Raw genomic sequence first — 24,981 nt, 5'->3', positions numbered from 1 at the left:
CTCGATCCCCTAGGGAATATAAAGCCATAAAAGGAATAAGAAAAATGCAGGTTCTACCCCTTGTCCTTTTCATAAGGGAATTTCTTAAAACTGTCGTTAAAAGTTTATTAAAAATATTTGTGTCCATCTACTGTAGCTCTAAGTGACTCGCTCATGTTGAATCGATATGTTCTATATATTAAATCTTTTATTAGCAATCTAATGTTATACAAAATTCAGAACAGGATAGAGTACATCGGAAAGATTATAAAAATTCCCGTAGGAGGGACTTGGCATCGTTTCTAACGAAGCGTCGTATAATTACGGATTAATTTACTAAATCTAGATTTATTTAACGGTCGTGTGATTATTTACATTTTAGAACTAGATAGAAGCATTCTTTTTTTATCTCGTAACATCTTACTACTTAGTTAATCTTACCGGTAATAGCGTTGTCACGTTAATTCCTTCTCATTGTTTGGATTATTAATTAACGTCGTAGTCGATTAGAATCTCCATTAATTGTGATCGTCTAGAAATTTTAGTGTCGACCTCCATACTCAATTAGTCGTGCAAGACATCATATTGCAAATATCTTTCAATTAAATCTCCTATTGCTTATCTATTCAATGGTAAATACGAATTCAAGAACGTTACGACGTTGTTAATAAATTATAAAAGTTTCATAGTTAATAACATAATTTTCTTGATCACTGCCCAACGTCAATAAAATACTTTTACAGAGTCTCAATGCGTCGAATAAGAAGAAAAAAATTCCAAATTCTCTCCCAATGATAATAATACATAATTTCAAGTCTGACTGTAACTTTGATCGAATTACTTACGAGCATGAAGACGTTCTTAAATTTCCCGAAATTACGTATTTCCGTAATTTACCTGAAAATCGTTCATACGACTTTGCAAAGGATTATACATATATAACTATATACGTAATGAACAATCGGCAGGCCCGCAGCCTATACTGAATGTGATGTACATACATATTTGTCAGCACCTGTTTTCATATAAAAATATATAATACTAAAATCAATCTTTTAAGTACTGCATATATACTATATATGTGTGTGTATATATATATATATATATATATATAAAATACAATAGTCAAAGTTTGACAGCATCTTAAATAAATTGACAGCTGATCAAATCGGCTCCGAATGATCAAATGATAAGTTAAACAGGATCAGCTTATGAGATATTGACGTAGATTAAGAAACTTTTAAAATCCATATACCCCTCATTTTCATCGAACGTTAATTGCATTGATGTCGATTGAAAGTAACGTCTAGCACGTAGCATTTACAAAAACGTTACAATTTGATACAACTGATACATCAAAGAATCGATATCCACGACAGAAAAATATTCATCAGTAGATTTAAAAAAGACATGCAATTCATTCGGGGACGTGAGACGAAATTTTTGGCGTCTATTCGTAAGAAATTTTTCTTCAAGTCGTAAAGAAAAACACATTGTGTATTTATATACGTGGAGGAATAACGAAAGACGATGCTCTCTTAATTAATTTCTCTTGCTCGAATTGATTAGATACTTGCAACAGTGTGTGAGCAAGTGCTTCTCGCCGGAAGTCTCGTGCTGCGAAGCCGCAGTCAATTCTCTGGTATAGATGTCAAGACCGTATTGGCCTTCTTCAGGGAAATTAATGGCGAAGGTCACCACGTCGTTATCGGCCACCGAGTGCGACACGTACTTGGAGAGTCGTTTCTCCTCGATACCATTCTTGTGAAGGGTCGCCATGAAGTCGGTTAACGGTCGGGACATGCGGAATTGAATTTCCAATTCACGGCCAGCGAACACCAGAGCCTCCTGAAGGAAAAGAAAGGAATTAAAAAATACCGACACGTTTAGTCTCTGCGCTCTTACGGCAATGATAAGAAATTTTATTAGACAGCCAAACGTTATCGCTTTCTTTTTATTTACCTTTATGAAAATTGTCAAAGAAAATGACTAACCTGATGCGTGATCGGTACCAGGCCAAAGAGTCTGGTTGCTTTTGTAGGTCCCCATTCGCCACTTGCACAATCAGGCAGAGGCACCATGACGGTCTGAAGTTCGTCGCAGGCAATTTTGAATTTACATACACTCTTAAATTTCATTGGTTCACCAGTAAGATATTCCTTTGGCGTGACGGCGTTTGCGAAGATGTCCAGAAGGAAAGCGCCGGAACAAGGTGCGTGAACGCGGAAGGCAACGATATTTCCCACAACCGACTAGAAGGATAGAAATTAATATAATAAAAATTGATTGATTAAAATTTACAAAATGAAAATTAAACTTGGTCATTGTTTGTACAACATCTAAGAGGTGCATAGGAGTATGAAAGAGTTTTATTTACCTGCATGACAAAACGCTTGAGGGATATACCGTCGTAACCGTCGCCATCGCTGTCATAAAATTTAAGATTGTAATGGAAGATGAGAGAAGACTGCATATGTGCTGGCATTGCTATCCTGACTGTTGCTGCCCCCGTGGAATCGGTATACATGACGGCATTGGTATTCGTATCCGGGAAATAGAGTCCGTACCTAAAGAAAAAATGTATTATTCATAAAATCTGAGTAAACTATAATTTTCAAGTTTTTCATCCGCGCAATGTATCGACAAAGACTACTTCAATTTCGTACCTAAAGAAGAGTGACCGCACGAACGGTAACTCCTCGAAATCTTTCAGGGAGATTGGTTGTTTAAGAAGTTGCCAGTCTTCCTGCACGGGGAAGAACTCGTAAATGAATTCTCGTGGATCAGTCAGGAAGTAATGATCATCGTATTCGTACCTTTAAATCAATGCATAAAGATATTAATCGAATTAAAAGAGACGCGGATTTAAGGTATAAAAAATTGTTTCAAATATTTCAAGATATCAATAAGCTATGTAAACACACCTAAGACTGTCGCTCTTTCCTTTAGACTGTCCAGGTCGAGGAACCTCTTTGGCATTGACAAGATGTCGCGCCCCCCAATTGCACTGAACGAATCTCCAAGCGCCGGCAACATAGACGGCGTTCCAGCTGTTTCTAAATCTATTGTCCTCGAAACGTACACCAGGTTGATAACCAGCTGATTTGCTGTATCCTTTGATGACCACGCAGTGGAGCCCAGCATAGCTGAAAACAGGTATTTGTTAAGGAAAAAAAGAAACAGGTAAAAAGATCACATGAAAAACAAGTAAGTAGCAGTGGAACGCGTTAGAGAGGTATTCGCACCAGTTTCACGTTTAGAAGCCAAGAGGAAAAGTCTCAGCAGGTCTGAGAAGAGTCGAACTTAAGCAGAAGGAAGGCTGGCTATTTTTACCAATATGGCGAATGGGTACATCAGGGACGAGTATACTCTCCCGATGGTAAATTGGTCTCACCTGCAGAGTCGCTTGAAGAGAACGTGATAACTTTCCGTGCCGTGTTTTATCCCCCTAAGAAGACCCATGGGAGTGTCGCCACGTAGGTTATCATCGAATTGCATGGTGTTCAAATTTTTCACAGTTATCCATCTGAAGATTGTTCGAGCTTTTTCTATGTCGGAACCGCATCTGCTTACTAGTTGTCGTACCAGGTCGGTGAATGTCTTTTGATCCTCTTGTGCAACCTAAAAAAATTATAATCAATTAATTGTAACAGTCTACGGAATATTTATTTATTATTAAGATCAGTCGTTCACCTTACCGATATAGCTATTTGGTCCATATCAGCAAACTCAAGGGGATCATTGTAGATATGATATTTGGCCAAGGCTGGAGGTTGAGGTGGAGGTGCCTGGGATGGATAGGGCGGAGGTGGCGCCTCCTGGGCATATCCATCTCCTTCGTCAAGGTAAAGACTTTCCTGAAGCATATATTCACTTCTTGCTTCGTTTATCAATTCCAGCATCTCAGAACTCTGCTTCTCGACCAGCGCTGCTGTCGCTGCCCTAAAATATACACAGTTGCGATTTAAAGATGGCGGATGACAAGCAACAAGAAATCACTTTGATATACCTACCTCTCATGCTCCAGCATCTTACGCGTAAGACTCTCCTTCTTCTTATCCCTGCGAAGTGTCATGTTCTTCTCAAGATCATCCTTCTCCTGTTGGAACTGCTGATTTCGTCCTCGTCCACCCCTGTCGCGTTCCCATCGCGCTGATAATCGCTCCAGCTCCTTTTCCCATTCGTCCTGTTAGTACAAAAAAATTATTATAAACAAAACAAACAACTCGACAGATCAATCAATAACACTTTTCGATCTCCTAATTCAATCGGCATCAATTTTATATTCAATTCAGCAAACCGGAAGTGTCTTACGCAAACATGAGATATAGGATACTCTTGATACATAATAACAATCAACATGACATGATTCATATCCGTTACGTATTTCTATGCGTTTCCGGTACTGACCTATGGACTGGAATAAAATCGAAAGAAATTAATTAAATCAAATTTGAAAATACAATCAACATATATAATAAGAATTTAATCACTGATTTGACACCGTAGTACTTTTTTAATTTATCCACGAGTCTTGTGAGAGAATTAAAAAAAATTTCGTTTGACATATTTAAATATGGCGGTTGTTCGTGACTTGCTGGTGAAAATGCCGTTAACGATTTTACGAAGGAACATATGGGGATATGATTACTATAAAATTAATAGAATTGCAATTATCGCACAATGGAGTACTAATTGTCCAACGTTGCTTTGAGGACACGACGTGGGAAGGATTCTCACGTTTCTGATGAGTTTTACAGCAAATATAATAACTTGACGACCAACGTCACACTTACGGTAACTATCGATATTAATTGCTAATAAAGATGGAGGACCGTCTGTTCTTAGAGACGGAAATATATACGCACCCTAAATTCTTCGCGAATTCTTCTGTCCTCCTCCTCGCGATGATATGCGAATTTTCGATATAGGTCATCTTCCTCCTTACGATGTTTCATCTCCAGACGCGTTTGCTCATCTCTGTCCTAAAACACAGAACGATCGATATTTCAATAATACAATATTAAAAAATAGCCAAATCAATTTTTGTAATAAACAAAAAAATAGAAAAAATGTTTACATGTAAATTTCTATATAAAAATGCAAAAAAAATTCAATCTAATCTCAATATACCGAACGTATTTTGTACGTATAATGAATCTTGGAATATTCGCTCATCAATTGATACATGTATCAATAACATTGACTTATCCAATCAAGTTAAATTAATCAAGTTAGAATCGCGACATGAAAACCAGCCAATCGGCTTGTTCCTAATGATCCTAATGACAAGTAATCGCAGATAAAGGTGCCTCAATTTTCACTATATTCTTCGTACGTTGGCAATAGCCAATGAAGCCTTACATTATATTTGAATCTCTTTTTTGACATGTCGATATTTTTTTTGTTAAATGAAAACATGAGGTAAATCATAGCAAGGAATGATAATGTCACTACAAAATGTAAAACGGATAAGATTCCTGTTTACAGGTGATCCGTACGCTGGTAGACATTATACACAAAAGTGCACGAGTACCAAGCAGTCTGAAGTAACGCGACAAACCGGTACATGTAATCGATTGCGTTCGATAAATTTCTGCGGTATCCTCAACGCGACGACAACAAAAATTACGCTCGCACTATTCCTTTTAATTACGTTCTAGTTAATGTTTTTCCGAGCAAAACCGCAAGTTATATCTCGTCAATGTTTTAAACCAAAATAAAAAGATTTAGCTGTCGTAATCACTTTTTGTTAATTATCAATACAGTCTCCTACAGATTTTTTTAATAGAGTCAAATAAAAATTTGTTTAAATCAATTACGACACAAGAAACACACGCGTACAAAAACCTATGAAAATTGTGCATAACAGTTACTTAAGCTTAAAAAATGTTTATACCGTTTCCCTATTGATAAAAAAAAATAATACAAGATACTTTTACGTGTAAAGCACGTCACCGTAATTAACAAAAGGTTCAGCATGCAAGTGGTAGATGGTATCTAATCAAAGAGCAGTGATAACAACTTCCTGGTGGACCGTTAAATATTATATGTAAATTAGAGTACGCACGAGTTCGTCGAACCTGAGAATTCTCAATTACGAAGTAACTTTGAATTGTCTTCGAAAGCAGTAATCGTGTGTATCTACATACTCGTATGATGACGTAGTAACGCAGTAAATATATGCATATATACATACGAATAACACGATACCCGCATCTGAACAAGCAAATGCAGGTGAACGTGCGCAGGTGCGTTATTACAAATGCTTGTCAGTTATGCGGGACAATAGTGAGGTTAGGAACGTCATAATTTTCTAACCGGCAAAACTCACGCAGTGTGCCTTGGATGTACATAGTGAAGTAAATGTGCACTGAATGCTGATTAAAAGTAGAAATGTCATTGATATGCCAGTCCAACTGCAATGGGGTCCAATAGATCGGTGTCGTTGACACATAAAATCTTTTAAATATTGCGTATTTAGATATTAAATGCAGTCAGAGTCAGGATGCAATCGGATAAGAGGCAAAACAAGTCCTATGTTTTTGTTCGGTACTATTTAGTCAGACGATGTGCATGCATAGGTTATATTTGATGATGTACTCCTGCAGACTACTTTTCTAATTTTACAATTACTTTGAAATACGTACTTTATGCAATAAGGTTTATCCATGTCACTGTAAAATGATTTTGTAGGTCGACTGCTGTTTTGATTTACGTCCAGAGACACACTCGGCATAAGCACACAACCAGTTGTAATACATATGGAGAAATAAACTGCATCGTTTAAACTTGTCCCAAGTGCATGACGGGATTGTAACCTCAAATTACATACCCGACCTATCCCATCCGCATGCCGTTCAAGGATTTTATAGAGAATGACTTCACGTTATGACTTCGTGACGCATAAAAGTAACTGCGAAAAAGGTACATCTAGCTCGCCATCTATATTTTAATAGTTCATGTTCGGCGCGCATGGTGAGACTAAAGCCTAGTTCACGGTACTTGAAATTAGTAATGGAAATAATATTACAATTAAATACGTGACAAGTCTTAGTTACAATTTATTAATGTAATTAACATTGCGTACACACGCCACTTGTGAACTCGGCATAATCGCATTTTCAAGATGTCGTCTGGTACTTGCGTGCAAGTTTCATTTATATGACGAACCTGCGTGACACTTGTTTACATTAGATCGCAGTTGCTCGATGAAACTTTCGACAATTAATAATCGAAGGCGAGGTTCTTAGACGTAGGTATTTATTTTATAGCAATAACTTCTACGTCATAAATTTTATTAGAAACATTGACAATTTCGCTATTATTAATCGGCATGAAATATTCGAGCACGTGAGCGTTTATGGTCTGGCGAAACTAAATACTTACCGAGAAACTTCTCTTGGATGAATTTTGTGGAATGAAAAAAAGAAAATTTTTATCAAGTAACGTGCAATGATTCGCACGTGCAATTTTTTCTTAGCTGTATAAAAATTAGCGTAAACATTATAGCTGGTATAAAATGATCACGGAAGAAGGCAGCGTTTGACCATTCGGAGTTCACAGTCCTGACGTCATCACGTCTGAACAATAATTTAATAATTTTTATTATTTCTTTTAATAAATGGAATATCATTAGAAGTTACTATCTTCATAATCTTGTTAAGAGGCAGGATCTCGGCGTGCGTGCATTACAGATATTTCATTAAGCCGGATTCACATGTACTATACAGTAACACGCGAGGCATAGTAGACAGCCGCACATAAAAGGTCTTTAAAACAAAAATTTTCTATATGTAAAATAATTTTGGTCTTTTCAGCAATAACATTTCTTCACCACAAAAAAATATGAAAAATTAAAATCTATTCAAAATATCGTCGATGCTGTACATTTTTATATCGATTCCAAAAGCTATATTGGATTATGATTATTATATTTTTCATTGCAATACAGTCAGGCCAGCTGAGAAACCGAACAAAAATGGCGTCCAAAATGAAAGGAGCCTGATCTCATTGGAGTGTCGCCGGCTCCATTTTGGTAGCAATGACGAAGCTCCGTGACGTAAAATCTCCAAGTCTTGCAAACCTTATAAAGACGAAGGTTCCCGGGTTTTGGAGTGGGACGACCGATATATGCGCTAAGCTTTCATACACGTGTGATACGTGGGATTCAGGTAACACATTGAGGACCAAGTCTCACGTTTCTATTTTTAATAAGACTAAAGCCCCAATGCAGCCTTATAATTCACATGTACGTGCACCAGTAAAATCACAATGCGCGACACGTACCAAAATAACGTATACCACTACCAGACACGAATTTCCAACAAAAAAATAATATTTTCAAAATTCTTCATAATTCTTCCGAACGGTTTTTCCCACCGCAGAAAATAAGGTCATACCTTAAACACCCGCGGAGAGTCCAGTGTCCACGCATTACAAGAGTCAAATGTGCACGCATGTATCAACAGGCCGTGTAACACGTCACACCTGTTCACGTCGAAGTAAAGGAGTGCCGTTAGCTGAAGGCCGCCTTGGTTGACACAGAATTTGTATTGGTTGTACAAACGAAGAGCGAGCCCATGCATAGACATTGAAAACCAATTCAGTATTCCATCTTGCAAAAAATAAATTTTTCATTCATTGTCAAAAATGTCCCCCCAAAAAAAAGACAAGCACCATAGGATACAGTATTGACTGAACGAAATTTTTTTTTTTCAAACCATTCAACACCAATCACTTACAATGATTGCCGTGTGTGACAAGAGAAAAAAAACGAAAAGCCCGATAGACAACAGCTCGTAAGTAACAGAAGAGCATGACCATCGATTACAATAGTCGGCAGTGGTAGATTACAGGTTATCGTTAGTGAATCGATGCAGCCTGTTCCTCAATTGCCATTGTACGTTGTCGTGCGGTAAATCGAAAGGCTGACAGGTATAGCGGCGACAAAAATCGTAGAAGCGTAACAATAACGACGTGGAGTCACTCGGAAGTGAGTTGAGTTGTTTATTATAGGATCGAGCTAAGGATTGTCGTGGGAGATCAGGAACTTTTATTGAAAAACGTGTATCAATGGGGTTAGTGGTTGTTGCACAAGCTGAGTTTTCACCTACGAACATAGCGAAGAACAACGATTGAGTTGCAGTTGGATGGAATAGTAGATCGATCATAATATCAAATATATATATGGTATCTTCCTACGTACAATGCTATATGTACGTAGCACCTTCTACAGAGAAGTTGGTCATCGAGTATATACAATATATAAGTGTTGCAAGTTCGAATCTGTCAGCCAATTAGATGAACTTTGTGAACGCAATTGCTAATATAATATATTCGCAATCGCACGATGTCACGTATTTCGAAATTCTCCCGTGTGCGCAAAGATAAATTAAACCGATACAGAGTGAAACTGACCTTAAGAGACGTAATAAGGTACGCGGCCGTGCGCGATAACTTCTCACGAAACGTATGATTCACGCAACGCGGTAAAAGTGGAACGGAATTTCGATCACAATAAAAGTGATACAGGCGTATAAAAAAAAAAGGTACGACGACTTGGCGACAAATACTTTTCACATCAAGTTGCATATCAAGTACGTTTGTGGCAGTACATTCTATTAGCAGGATGGTAGTATTGAAAAATTTGTGTTATTAAATTCAGTTAGCATGGTCATACTATAGATAATTATAATTCAAGTTTTTATAGTTGTTTACAGACTATATAAAACTTATATAAATTTTAGGTTATGTTTCTAACCGTCCTGGACCCTTGATCATGCTGCTTATATATCTTTCCCTCTCTTATCCGTACACATGCAGTTACGGGCGAAAAGATTAGGAATGCCGAGCAGACACTCGAGGCAGCCCACGGAATGTGTCGAAGCCACACGAATGAGATGGCTGAGGAATAAAAGGTGGTGGGAGGAAAGGTGGATGCCGACGACTCGCCAAGGTCGAAGCTTAAGACCGGTTTCCGGTACGGAGTAGTAACACATAAACTGGGCTCCGTCAAAAGACAGTCTAACCTGTCGCTGCTTATTACTGTGGCATTTGGGCTTCCTTGGGTAAAAAGGTCATAAAAGCTAATAGGTTATTTAAAAAAAATCGTAATTTGCTTACAAAGTTCAATTCAACGTAAATCAATGCGAAAACTTACAATTTTTGCTTTTGCTGTACAAGCATTAAATACGTGTCGGAATTGGAGACTGGTCGAACGACTCTATGATGGTTATTAAAATGTTTAGCAAATTTACGTAGGAAGCGAATGATACCTCGAGTGTGCTAAAGGCAGATTTCTAAGAGACACGTAGGTGTCTGTCAGTCGGTTTTTATTGGATATTACAGAAATGGCGGCAGAACGCAATCTCACGTATATCTATAATTATATCCAAACATAATGGACCGAGACATAATAGATAAACGTTATTTTCGGTCTGATCGTATGTCCATATTATATAACAGTACAATCTGGAAATTAGATTTTTTTGCCAATAAATTTCACTGCCGCAAGAATCACTCGATACAAAGCCACTGCCACGTTGATTTGCCGCATTATGATCCGAAATTATATGAATTTGACAGGACGTGGTACAAAGAAATTTTTTTCACATGTAAAATACAAATTGACAATTATCGAGTAAAAAAATAAACGAGACAAAGATGGCGGCGTTAATGACCGATAGTATTAAAATTGGTTTACGTAGTACGTTACTGACTCGAATCATGCTCATTTTCTTACCTCGAAGTTCGAACCTAACCTCACTTCCGCAAGACGAAAAACCTGTCGACTCGTAATGTCGTTCTTTGGTTTCGTAACGTCGTACGAAAGAAAGTTTACGTAATGGCCGATTACATTCTTCTCTCTTCGTACAGGGAAGCGAGGCTCTCGTGAAAATCTACAGTTTCGGTCGACGACGTCTTGTTTACACGAATCAGCCGTATTCGTCGATTCTCTTTAAAAAAAAAATTAAATTACGTAATACAACCTCATTTTGTTATTATCATTATCTCTGCACTTGAATGCAAAATCCAGTATTGTCAATCGCTCCTTGCGCATGGAATGCATCGATAATCATACTCGATCGTATCTCCTGCACATTTCTGCATATTGAAAAGGCGAATCGAGTTTATAACAACCATATTTATTTTCGTATTATTCACGAAGTCATTGATTGGCTATCGATATTTTTATCAAATTTCTCAGCGACGATCGAGGTCGACAGATTTTTCATTATCGAATATGAAATCAAGTGCAATGAAAAATCGTATCTTTTTCTCCGTACAATTTTTGATTAATATACTATAAATTTATATTTAACAGCATGGGGTAGATATCGTCGACAAAAAAGAAGTACCGTTCGACAGAGGCAAGTAGCGTGTGTGGTAGGCCTGTGTGCCATATATAGGACGTAACCGTGTACAAGAGAGGCATCGGGGCCGTTCTCCTCGATAAATATTCAGCGGCACAATTTCTTCGCCAAATACGGTCCCCGCGACGTCTCGGTTATAACGTAGGCAGAAATACGTGAACTTCAAAAAAAAATAATAATAATCATAGATACCGGCACGCATAACTATATGTCATAACCATACCAATGACTACCCACATGCCTGTGATTAAATTAGTGTAACGAGTAGATACGGTTAAACGTAATCAATCGATGTATTCAGCATCCGCGATGGACCGAGTGAGAAAAATATTTTATCCATTTCCTGGAAGAAATTGCAAAAAAAAAATTCTATCATTCTTTTAATTGCAACGTAAAAGAATTATTTTTTGAAAAATCTATGACAAATTTTACTTTATTACAAAAATCATTCTTCGTTGGTTTAAACCTAACCTTCCCTCGGTCTTGTCTCCGACAAACGACAAAAGCTTTGCGCAATCGTTACGCGTGCCATTATCAGACAGGAAACATGCCGTTTCCATTACGTCCTTAAAGACGAAGTCATCATTTTCGATGACGTTGCCGCGCGTACCGATCCACCAGTGACGACTTTACCGATGAGAATCGGGTCACACTGTATAACCCGTACCTATATCTATACAGTTTGCAGAGCTACATATATAATCGCCTATATGTACCCGTATACGCGCATGTGCGTATGCGCGCGCGCGCGCGCGAGTGTTTATGCATATATTATATATACACACATACGGGCCCACCCAATAAGCACGCACATTCAAACCGGAGATTTAACTGTTTTTACGCAGTTATGTGTTTACGGATATGTACATTATTTACCTGTACGTACTACACAGAGACGATGGCGAATAGAAAGTGTGCTGGAATGCAGACTTCATTCCGCCTTGGATCCAATGGGCCTCGTGAAGAGCGGACGCAACAATGCTGCCATTGTTGTGACTTCTTGAGTTGACAGGAAGGGTAAGGAGAAATAGGAGGGGAAGTGGAGGTCTCATCTTAAATCAACACGATGAACTTTACGCGTATTTAGAAATCGTGTGTTAAAAATTTGTTGATGTTCACAAATTTAGTTTTTTAACCCCACAACAGAAATATTGTAGGTACTCGGAGAATTAAAATCAAAATTTTTTTTGATTCTGTTTGATTACTGCAATAAATTAATTCATAGGTTATAAATTAAATTTGACTGAGAAGCGGATGGCGTGGAACTGCAATAATTTTTCATATGAGGATAAATTGCATGGTTTTTATCGGACATATCGTTGGACGTTGTTTATTAATCGCGAGTGATTTATTGCACGAATCATGTTATCTGATATCTAAGAAAAGAGAATGCCCTTCGTATGGTTTTTCTTTGGTTTGACAATGCTTGGAGTTTAACAACAATAGGGTGCAGTACGGCTTTTGAATTGCGAATGAGGACGAATGTTGTTGCTGTAGATTTTGCTGCACATGGCATATGCGAGTTTGATGTCTTTAAAAAAAATGATTATTGATAGTTATTTATGCTAGCTTTCCAATTGTCGATTTTTATTGTTGTTCCGCAACGGCTCCACGGGTGCTTCCTTATCGTTGGAATAGCCATGCACGGTTGAGCGTTACTACGTTTGGCTATAATTCTGAAGGAGATAATAAAATATTTGACATTTAATTAATTATCATGAGTCTACCTATTTCCATGTAATATGTATCCAAGAAATATTTTTGTAGCGGTTCTTAATGGCAATGGGCAATTATTCAATTAATAACTAGATAAAATCATTAGGCGTTAACGTATAAGTAATTCGGTATAAAATTATGGAGTGATTTAATGAAGAGGAAAAAAAACAGTGCGCTCTCGTTACACTGTGTTATTGTAAACGTGACCTCGTTACGGTTACCTGTTATTACGTCGCGAAGCATCTTTAAAGGAGGTGCAGCTGAGCTCATTGCCAGCATCAATCGTCACATTGTCTCTCGACCGTTGTCTGAATCAGCACGCAACATCCAGCTGTATATTGAAAGGAAGGAGAACGACTTGAAGGCATCCATAATAAGGTACAGAGTTATTACGTAAGATCCGGTGGTTCGTTCATTTTCTAGCCATCAATGGCAAAACCAATATACCGTGGCAATAACGACAATAATTGCACCGGCAAGAGATTGCAGATGAAATTGCATCCGCAGCTGACTAAAAAGTTTTAAGAGAGCAATTAAAAGAATTCTTACTCTCTAAGCAACCAGAATACGCTGGTAGGTCATATGGTGAAAAACAGAAGTAAAAGAGAAGACAAATGTATAACGCGTATATGATATTGGTATTGCTCTTGGCAAAATGTACGTGGGCGATTCAGTAATCACCTTGCTACAAGAATCCAGTACAGTAATACTTTCCGATCTCGAGGAATCGTACATTGCGAAGAGTAAAACATATTTTCTGACATGACGTGCAATCACATTACTCACTGACATAGAGACTGACACGTCCATTGAAGCCTTACACTGTAACATGTTTTATATATGTATTTGTTGCGCAATCATAAACAAAAACTTATACCGGTCGACGACACTTACTTTTGGAAAATGGTATTAAACGTAGTGACGACAGCTTTTATTGGTTGACTTTCGCTGCTATTGAAAATATCACAGGGAAAGAGGACATCGTCGGACACTTTCGCACGGACAATAAATCATTTTCCAGGATCTTACCCGAAGTTACAATGAGACGAATTTGTGGCACGACCTACTCGGCACGTAGTAATCAAGTATCCTTCGTAGTCGTTCAAAGTAATTAGTCTAATTAGCCCGATATTCGCAGAGACGCGTGAGACCGGCGTTGAGGTTACGTGCGTGCGCATGCGCGGCGACGGACTATCATGGTGGATACGTAGCGCATGCGCAGTAGTCATTCCCTAATTAGTCCGTTGAATACGAAAAGAAGTGTACCGCAAGCGGAAATAATTCAACTGTGCATGTATAACCGTAGGTTACATTTCTCCGTGTCTGCACGCGTCTACTACGAACGTTCAAGATTGTACGGAATAGAAGGACTTATAAAAATGGCTCAGGTCGTTTCCACGATAATGATTAAATAATACGCGACATCGTGAATTCCAGTCGTATTATTCCCTGTCTGCCTGTACGCGGTCTGATTGTCGCGCCATATTTCTCATTGAGTAAATATAGTCCCAATGCATCTGAGGAAGTGACATTTTTTATTATCCCGTGCCAAGGACCGTTAACCAATTTTATTTCACGAAATGCCTCGGACGCATCAGCGACCCGTAAACTCATAAAAGATCTAGAGAAGCAAAAAAAAGATATCTTTCATACAGATGATTACACTATTTATTTATTTTTAATCCACGCAACAGTTATCCCGGCACACAGATGGCACTGCGTACGCACACGTGTATTATATATGTATATGCAAAAGTTGATTTCTGAACTCAACAAGATGGCGGCGCTTCCTAATTTCAAGAGCAAGAAAATTACCTTCAGGGCCGCGCTTGCTGATCGATCGTCTTGTTACCTGCTGAAGACTGCAATAAATAATAATTGAAGCTGACTGAACGTAATATCCCGACTCTAAGAGAATCACGTTGCGCTCCTTCTGGTTAATCGTGCCGAAGCGTTACCAAGGAAATCTATCAATTTCAAATCGATTGGAGTAACCGGAAGTTGTAAATTAATGGGCAGTACCTGCTAACTGGATAATTATCGAGTGAACGAAGACATCACGCGAGATCGTTTGATTTTTTTTTATTACTCCATCATAATGATCTATATATATATATATCAGGTATGAATTTCAACTATTTATTTTCTGCCACTGTGCTATACCTATATTGCCATTTTGAATTCCATTCTGTTAACGAAGGTAACTACTATGCCGTGATGATCTATCACTTCATCGTACTACTATTCATGATTATCTGCACAAGGACTAAATTAGATTTCAAGCTGGCAGTGGAGTGAGCTCATTCGCAAACATAGTTAACGTCAGGAATACCTGCTAGGTATCATATGATACCTGTTTCTCAATACGGCGAAGCTCAAAGGAAACAGGATGAAGGTTAATGATAGCGAAACGAATTGTTACTTTGCAATCTTTGAACTCCATATTCGGACATGAGTGAATTAATCATAATGCAATTTTACATGCACAATAAAAATGATAACTAATCATAAGGCCATTTTGCATGTACAGTAAGATTCGTAATTAGAGTCAGGTCGAAGAGCTGTGTCATGTGTAAAAATATTTTTTAATTGATAGTAAACCTATTGACGTATATCTGTCAATACAGTTTTACATTTTTTTTTTACATTTTAATTCATGTTTTTTTGTCATTCTAATAATTTCCTTTTTTTCTTATCGAGCCCGCAAAAGACTTTCAGTCCCTTTGTGTCGATGCCAATAGATAGAACACGTGGGCTGGTTTCTATGAAGCGCAAAAAAGGAACGTTCGCGCGATAATGGACTTGAATAATGTCACGAGACAAAAAAACCTTGCCAGAGAATCAGCTGTGTTCAAATTAAAATCCAAGTGCCTCTCGGGCCTTCCCTGGGTCGAACCTCGCTAGAATGTTAACGAGTCGATTAACCAGAAGATTTGTATATCGATCCGTTCACACGATTCGATAGGTTATGGCGGCACTTTAAAATCCTAGAGTCGCTGGCGGATACACGAGAATTGAAAACAGCTTTAAAATGCAAACTAACAGTACAGTCCAAGTCAAGGTTCGGAAAGTACTAGTCAAAGGCATAGCCGTCCATTTTGTTAACTAATATTGCCAGATACATTCGACATGATGACAAATCGAATCATTAAAAAATTCGCCATTGCCATAAGAATCGCAAATAAAAATTTTACATATTTAACCGCCAATTTTCAAATTGACATTCGACCATAGAACCTCGCGGAACCATGTGAAGTTGCGCGCGCATGCGCGTATAACCCGGTAAGGATCAAGACAGTCGACCCGTGAGAATACTCCATAAAAATAGTGATTTCAGTATTCAGGGAAAGTACACTCTCGCGCATTGTTAAGTTTAAAAGGAAAAGAAAAGAAGAAAAAATAGGTAAAAGTACAAAACACCTAAGATTTACGTATAAACAAGGGAAAGTTCGTGTCCACGTTAAATTAGAAATTTCATCATAACTTATCTCTTCGATACACTCGCTATGTACCTTCTTCCAAGCCATTGTCAACATTCATTCATACATTGATATACATTGATCAAACGTTCGTCCTTGCGTCACTACCAACGTATAAAAATATGCTTAGGTATATTACACCACAGACACGTATACCAACCGTAGTTTGTAAAACGTTTTAAAAAATATTCATATCTACGTTGCAGAATTTATATCATCCCTATACAAGAGGACTGACTCCATTACTTTTTTATTTAAACCGCAGACCAACAAAGAGAAACAAAACAGTGAAACGCACATAGCGATACGTAACGAATATCCTGCATCCACCGTTGGATTTGTCGTTTGAAATTTTAAAGCGACGTAAAGAAACGGAAATCAGTCTAGCTTCAAGACAAGTAAAATCCCTTGGGAGTCCAACGAAACTTTCCAGTTTCTCCAATTGCATTCTCAGCATTGAGGGGTAAAGAGAGTCAGAAACTGGTGTACACAATCCACGATGCAAAGTGCGAGGACGAAGATGGTAGAGATGGAAGAAAACGGAAGAGAGAGTTTCGAATGTACGAAGATATACAAAGGAGAAACGCAGAGTACATATATTGATACAGTAGAAATACAGTACATAAGACAGGCAAGCTCTGGAGCGTTTCAGTGTATAAAGCCATTCACCCCGTTCGCTGTCATAATTCCGGAAACCGCCAAGCGACATGGCTGGATGGTAAAGATTGTATCGGCGTTCAATATGATTGGGCAATTCTTTCTGACTGGTTGAGAGAAAGAAGAAGAAAAAAATCCTTAAAAGGAATGATCAATTAGGACATTAATATGGGAATTTAATGAAGAAATGAAAATATGAATTCGCTAAAAAAATTTTATATGTAATTAATTATCGTATAGGTATAATTAGCGCACGATTAATTAAGCTTGAATTATTATTCGAGGATGAACGGAGCTCTAGGATCATACGTACTCCGTGAGTGATCGACGATCAATACCAAAAGTCCAGGTCATTGTGCCGAAGGTGGTTAAGGATCGTCAAGAGTGACCGGACAAATGAAAGTTCTCCCTGGTAAACCAGAAACCCAGAAACACAGAAAGATCCGAACTTCGTTTGCTGTACGGGCATGGCATTACTTGGAACGTTTTCGAGGTGTCTACACGCACCTTGGACACGGGAGTGTAATTCCTACTGGAATATAAATGAGCGAGGTAAGCACGTGGCGGAATACAAATCGAAGACCTTCTTTTATAGGTTAACCTTAAACTTGACTGTTGCAGTCTCATTCGAGAGGATCTGTCTAAGGGAATATTCGATTAATCGAAAAGCTTTACGATGGGAGATCGACATTTTCAGAGGGTATTACTGGTTGCATGTTGATTTGAAAAAAAAAAATAGTAAAATTAATAGTATTTTTTAGAATTATGATTAGCGATTAAAAATTGATTTACGGATTTATGGCAACTTGAAATTTTTTTTTTTTTCAAGTTGCTACTTACTTATTGCTTATGATGTATTCTAGAATTCTAACGCGGAGCCACTGTACGACTACTCGTTAACAATGGTTAATTGCAGCTTTGTCCGATTCGCCGTAACGCACAATGCAGCAGCCTCAAGTTTGACTATAATAATAGAACGGCAAGGAATAATTAGCACTGTTCCAGGTAATGCTTGGGCGAATGTTAATTAGCTGGCGCGAATGCCATACCGAAGAATGCTTTCGAAGTGTTGCTTAGTTTTGAGAGTAAGGTGGGTGGTGGTATGACTGTCTTTGAGAAAATGACCGAGAAATTCAACGAGACGGAAACAAATTATTTGGCTGAAGCTGAGATGGGAAATAAAAAAGTTTCTGATATTCGTAGATTGTTTACAGTGAATTGATGTGTATACAAATTTTTTTTTTTAGAGATCAATTGAAAGTATATGGAAATTTTGATTTTGAAAAGATGAACGATATAGACGTTGGAAAATTATGCATTGTTGTTGTTCTTATTATTGTTGTAGGCATTACGATTTTTTTCGATTGTATCATTTATCTCGTGCTCCTTCTCGTAAAAGGTCACAACCTGAAAGGTAGGAATCCTGGAGTCCTTGGAAAATCGAAAAACAGGTCCTGAGCTCACGCAGAAGCCAACACGAGTGCACTGGGCCATCGTGATAAATAAAACGGAACATTCCACTGTGCGAATACAGGCGGCTGGTGCACGGTACAATTTAAACTGCAAAAATTTCCGAGATCGTACAACGTTCGAAGCTCGAAAAATCGAGGTCGATTGACAACGCGTACGTAAATTAAACGACGATTGACAATTGTCTCGCCGGATGAGCAAGAGAATGGAGAAGGAAACAAAATTTAGCGAAAAAAATTAGGTTTGGTAAACTCAACGAATCTAATAAAAGTATTATCTACGTAGTAAATATGTGGGACTTATGGAACCTGCATGCGTGAAACCGGAAGTGCAGCGGAGCGTGAAGTTTCCCCTGGACGATCCCGTAAGCTACTTCTGACTTTACGGTTATAAATCACTTTACAATAGTCTGGCGGTGCGCGATGCGCTGTAATCTAATTTTGCCAGCGAATGCGTGAGAACGCGATACATGTGCAATAGGGTTTTTTTTTTGAAGAAAATAAAAAAAAATAGCAAAGACTGTGTTCCAAGGAAGAAGGGACGGATGGTACCTACCAAAATCAAGACGAAAACAAGATGGCGTCCAAATTGACAGACGTGTAAAAAAATGCGCTAATACGTTGTTTACGAAAGTGATCAATTACGTTTAAACGGAGAAAGTAATCGTTCCCGCGCAACATTTAAACCACACGATTATAGAAGTAATGACGACAGCATAATCGAGCATAAGTTTCAGCCATAGACTTTTTGTTAGTTCGAAGGAAGAAAGAAAGGAGAGCGGTCGTGCTCGAGAGGGTTTGGGGTTTACTAGTTCCGGCATTCTCCGCTTGGCGCACTGCGCGCCATCCATTGAGCTATATTAGGCGGACGAAAATAATTGTGTATTCCATGATTTTGATTCTCGTGGGAAGAACTGGTAGGAATGTCTGACAAGGTAGGGATCTTGAACAAGAGAACCCACGTATGCAGCCAACGAGGCAACACAGCCCAGTCCAGCCAGTCAGAGTCAGCGCAGTCATTTTTATATAAGGTGATTAGATTGGCATAGGAGAACCGGACGATGACGTCACTTCACTGTCGGTGACGAGAAACGTCGCTTATAGAATTAACGCTTTTTTATCATGCTAATACGGTCAAGCCGGGAATTCGCTGGTACAATTTTTCAGTTGCACAAATCGCATCTTGATTCACGTATAAACGACGTTGATTTTACGAATTAAAAATTTCGATACTATAAAATTGTACGTGGATACGTATACAGAAAATATAGATTTGAATATATCGTATAGTAATAACAACGATATCAGCGCCGCTCGTCGAGCAATAAACAAATTAAAGTCTATCTTTTCCACTAGTTTCCTTTCTTCTATACACATAATTAAATTTCTTCCACTTTTTAATCATCCTTTCTCGTAATTTCATGCAATCAGACGAGATCGGCATGCCTCTCTTTTGCAGTGACCAGAAATGAATCACAGGAATGCATTTTTACGGCGGTTAATTAAAATTCAAAAATCAATAACGATAATCAATCATTGGCGATCGATGAGCGTCGAGATTCTCTGCTTAAAATTTTCAACTGAATAGATCCATATTGAAATTTCACTAAATAGAACGCAGGATCGATTTATATCTCGGCGAAGAACGCCAATAGCATTTGACGCGACACCTGTTCATAAGTTACCACAGAAAAGTCGATCCAAAAAACGTCACACCTATATGCGCGATGAGAATATCAAAATAAAATCACATAATGAATATTAAAATTTCGCTAAAAAAATTCAAACCGCATTAAGCTAAAATCAACAGAACCTAAAATATCACTGAACAAACTACACGCAGCTGGTCGATTCGAGTTTAAAAAATATTATAGTCTTCGATCATCGGCATTTTAATCGACATTCGTCGTTAACGATACTAAAGAAAGAAAAAAGAAAAAGTAGCATCCGGTTCGATAACCTAACCGAGTGCTCATGGGAATTCCAATCAGATATGTAGATCACTCGTTCACCAGACGTACCACTATTTATTTCGATAAAGCAAGGTGCAAATTAGATCGTCGTACCGGAAATTATAGCTGCCATCCAGCCGCGCCAATGATAACAGTACGTGATATATAAGAAACAATGATAACAATTTATGGTACCAACTTACCAAGTAGTAGTCGATGGGTTTTTCGCGTGCTTTGCTATATCCCTTTTGTAGTTCAGTTTGCTTGAGGGCGTGAGCGATGTGAAGGGCGCTGGCGTCGAATCTGCCATACTGATAACCATCCCCAGAGTAATTGTGATTGTAGGGGGACGACGCGCCACCAGGACTCGTGTGAAAATCTCGATGAGACGAATTGACCGGAGGCGGTGAACCGTGGCCATTTAAGTGTCTGGGGTAATTCGGTGATTCCACCTGATCGTATCTGTAGCAGTCAAGAAAAAAAAAATCGATAAACGACCGACCATGAAAAAATTTTTAAAAATAAATTTTGTAAAAAATATTTTCTTTCTCTTAGGAAACCGAAAGGGTACTAAATTAAAAAAAAATAGTTTTAACCAAAAAAAAAAAATAGTCACGGCTGCTCAGACTGCGATTTCCTTAAATAAATGTCATTTATCTTCTACAGATTTCAACCCATCCATCTTCCTACTCGAAGAACCACGTGAAATCTTGCGTGAACAAATATCTCAATGCTCGAATGCACAGCGAACACTTTTACTGACTCGAACCAGTAATCGATCCTGCAATCTCATCGACTCGTCTGATCTATTCAAAGTTTCAAGATTCTTTCACAACGTTTACGCAGCTGCAGTTAGGTGTATACATGTACGCAGGTGCGTACTGACCTTTAGCTTACATATTCTCACGCAAAGACGCCATGAGCACAGTTCTTTTTTACTCCGAGTTTTAACCAGTGCATTAACTCCCGTCTTGCATGTCCAACTTGTGCAAGTCACCGTCGAACCGTGAGTTTCTCATCAAACGTCATATCAATTCAAATTAACAATAACGCACGCTGTACCGCTAAGATAAACATTGAACCTTCGTATGACGTGTACACGTATTACAGTGCTATTTATAAAAAGAGTCATTGCATTAGGCGCGTGATATAAGAAATAAAAAAAATAAACAATCACAAGCTTATTTACCCAGGTGGATAAACACCTCGTGGCGATGCGCCTCCAGCCCTGATTTGTTCATTGACGTATCCACTTCTGGGTACGTTCAGCGCACTTCGTATTCCCACGCTGGATCCATCGAGAGTACCTGGACCAGGTTTTGGCACGTGACTGCTGCAGTAGACTTCCTTGTCGTTAATCGTGTGCTGATTGTTGTAATATGTCTTGAGGGTCAACTTGGTACCGCAAATAGCGCATTTGAAGCACCCTGCGTGAAAGAAAGTGAAGTCCTTCAAAGGACCCACCCTGTCGACTTGATAGACAGTCTGTGCACAGCGCAAGCACGTGCTCTCGTAAAAGTTTGGTCGGTACATTGTTTCCTTCTTTTTTTTTTTTTTTTCTTTATTTTCTGTCTGTTAAATCACACAAGTGAAAATCCTTTTCTCTTAGTATTTTCTTTTCGCCCTTCCTTATCCTATGTCTTGCGTGACTTTTTAACAGCTTCTGTCTATTACGTTGACGAGCCTGGACCTACTCGAGCATCTTTGAACCTGGGAATTGAAAAATGTGGGTTAGACCCTCTTTTTGGAAAATAATTTTTAAATTGAATTCGGAATCTAATAAAATCGACCCAAGAGCAGCGATTGAGGCCACGTTGGATCTCGTGCCACGAAAACTAGATTCGCTCGTTAAACGTGGGAAAGCGGTAAATATCAGCAGTTTATAAAAGGACGATAGTCTTGTGTTATACTTATGAGAATTTTCTTTCGATTGTCTGCAAGTGAAATATCATCCATTAGAATTAATTGAAAAGACAAAGATAACATTCGTGATTAAGAAATTTTTTTGAGCTAACAAATTAATATTTTCTTTTTATATGACACGTAAGTCGAAAAAATTCTTATATCTTTGTCTTTGTATTTCTTTTTCGAATTTCACTTCATATGTACAAATTCGCTAGTCGATATTACGACGAATGGACGCGATAGAGTATGACGTCACTGACGGGAAGTGCGAATTACGTAAAGTAACGAGCAAAGCGTGATTTGGTCTATGGAATGACATTTTCGTAAAAAAAAAAAAAAAAAAAAAACGTCATTGCAATTAAATTTAGTCATTATTGCAGAATAAAATTTAATCCTGTACAAATTTTCACCTCCAATCGTGACTGACCGGAAAAGGATTACATGAACGGGACGTAAAGAAAACTAAAAAAAAAAAAAGAAGTCGAGCTCAACAAATCTAACGACCCTCGTAAACAATCGTGACGTGCGTATAATTAACCGTGCGCCAGTAATTAGCGTTCTTTTTTTTTTTACGATCATTTCGTACTAAACATTGACACTTTTAAGGAGAGGACTCTTGGCGAATTTCTCACGTCACGTGGCATAGCAATGGTTTTAGTCGATTCTAATTCATGGAGATATTGTGATTTTAGCATTAAAAAAAATAATATTTATTATTGTCGATTTCACTTATTGTTATTGTAAAATATTGCATAAGAAACTGAAACCGCATTGGAACGCCCTGCTCGGCTTTCTTTCAATGCTACTGCGGAATCCGGTCTGCCGTCTATCGTTTGAAGAAAGCTTGGAGAATTCTTTAAGGACAACAAACGTGTACTACGTACATAAGAACGTAAACCTGTAAGATTCTCGCTGAGAATTATCCAAATCATAATAAGCTAGACGGTGAAGATTTGTCACGACGACTCACATAATTCATACAATCACGACTCGTACAATTCATTGGCACATGACGCGTGACTAAGAAAAAAAAAATGTAGGTAAATATAGACAAAAAAATAGCACTCAACATACCTCCGAAGAAGATTAATGCGTAGAATCCGTATTCACAAATTACGTATATGTATACGCTGCTTGATCACGTCAGTATATACGGTTAGGTGTGAAAAGGTTTATGAAGAAAAATAAAAATGATGGAAAATAAAAACAATTCCGCACAAGAAAACTCACTGCAACTATTCTCACACCGGAAAAAAAAAAAAAAACTACCCAGCAATTTTTGGGTCTCGTTTGCACTAAACGAAGGGAACACCTGTTCCTTCTTTGGCACTTGGTTCCAAGGACACGAGTGTAGGAAGGTCTCGAGGAGGCGAGCTCTCTTGTTCGCGCATCGAAATCCTCAAGTCAGGGGGCCACGCGGCCCACTATTCTTGCAAGTTAACTTCGTTCTCAGAATGAAATCGTGGTGAGAGCAAATCGGGAGAGTTCTTGAACGATCGGCCAGCTTCGATTGACATGGGCACAGAGAGGTAGGAGAGAACAGAGTCTATTGGAAAGGGATAGACTAGAGATAAGTAGACACGAGGAGTAGAGAGAGAAAGAGAGAGAAAGAGGCCGAAAATAAAAGAGAATTGAAGAGAAAGAGAGAAAAAATAGGAAAAAAGGCAAGGAGATAACCGTATCGAGTCTTGAGAGAAATCGCCGGACTTTTCACTCGTCATTAACTTTATTGACGCGACGGAATTCTCGTTGTATTTAACGAATTGCCGATTTTAATTTTCACGAATTCTACGACTATGTCCCTTGATCGTGTTTTCGAGAAAAACCTACGAAACACCTTGCTCGAGAAACGATCCGGCACGGCTGTTTAACACTCGCGGCCAAACCGGTAATACCACCTACTCGCTCGAGGTCCTGCGACCGTCTGAGCATCGGAGAACGGCCATCTTGGTAACAGTTGGCGCCAGTAGCGCTTCGCGTGGAGAACGTTGAAGAATGGCAACTGGATCGGGCCAGGCGATCGGAGAATACTCTCTCCGATTTTTCCTTACTCTCTTATAGCTTCTCTTATGACATTTACTATCGCCGAGAAAAAGACTGTTCGTATTGTTTTTATTAACGATTGTCAGTGTTCGATGGTTCTTGAACGAAATTTATAACCGCAATTTATGAAATATACAACGAAATAATTATTCCTTTATTTTGTGTTTTTTAGAACGCAGCGCATTTTTTTTCTAAGCTGATAATAATTCATGGAACTTGTATCTACTCGAGTAAACTATGTGTTTGTACTGATAAGTCACGCTAATGAGACTTTTGTTTTAATAGATAAAGATTCGAAATCAATGAATGTTTCCATAGTAATTAGTCTTGTTATACCTGTAAAAGGATAAAGTCGTTAATAACGACATCGTAATGAGTGTCTGAAAATGTTGGGGTTGGTATCCAA

At 38.3% G+C, this 24,981-nt stretch overlaps 1 protein-coding gene and 2 long non-coding RNA genes across 4 annotated transcripts; 1 reads left to right on the top strand and 2 right to left on the bottom strand.

Annotated features, from left to right (window-relative positions):
• Positions 1-156: 156 nt before the first annotated feature.
• LOC107267823 (hillarin) lies at positions 157-24,478 on the bottom strand. Its single transcript, XM_015739955.2, has 12 exons — positions 23,607-24,478; positions 21,817-22,337; positions 20,831-21,089; positions 4,848-4,964; positions 3,993-4,165; positions 3,678-3,921; positions 3,374-3,600; positions 2,904-3,125; positions 2,646-2,795; positions 2,357-2,546; positions 1,974-2,231; positions 157-1,827 (listed from the first exon to the last, which is right to left on the bottom strand). The coding sequence occupies exons 2-12, from the start codon at positions 22,158-22,160 to the stop codon at positions 1,522-1,524; spliced, it is 2,490 nt and encodes an 829-aa protein (XP_015595441.1). The 5' UTR covers positions 22,161-22,337; positions 23,607-24,478; the 3' UTR covers positions 157-1,521.
• Positions 12,662-14,902, bottom strand: LOC107267825. 2 transcript variants are annotated; one of them, XR_003059708.1, is made up of 4 exons: positions 13,965-14,902; positions 13,752-13,886; positions 13,292-13,401; positions 12,662-13,030 (listed from the first exon to the last, which is right to left on the bottom strand). It is a non-coding gene; the product is annotated as an uncharacterized LOC107267825 (long non-coding RNA). The 2 variants fall into 2 exon arrangements; XR_003059707.1 differs by having other exon boundaries at positions 13,752-13,892; positions 13,965-14,899.
• LOC112494361 lies at positions 13,342-19,176 on the top strand. The gene is made up of 3 exons (XR_003059714.1): positions 13,342-13,448; positions 16,756-17,758; positions 17,828-19,176. It is a non-coding gene; the product is annotated as an uncharacterized LOC112494361 (long non-coding RNA).
• Positions 24,479-24,981: the final 503 nt, after the last annotated feature.

The sequence above is a fragment of the Cephus cinctus genome, unplaced genomic scaffold, assembly GCF_000341935.2.
Source record: "Cephus cinctus unplaced genomic scaffold, Ccin1 Ccin1_scaffold0457, whole genome shotgun sequence".
Classification (NCBI taxonomy): Eukaryota; Metazoa; Arthropoda; class Insecta; order Hymenoptera; family Cephidae; genus Cephus; species Cephus cinctus.
The sequence above is the reverse complement of the archived record's forward strand: the minus strand, read 5'-3'. Positions and strand labels throughout refer to the sequence as shown.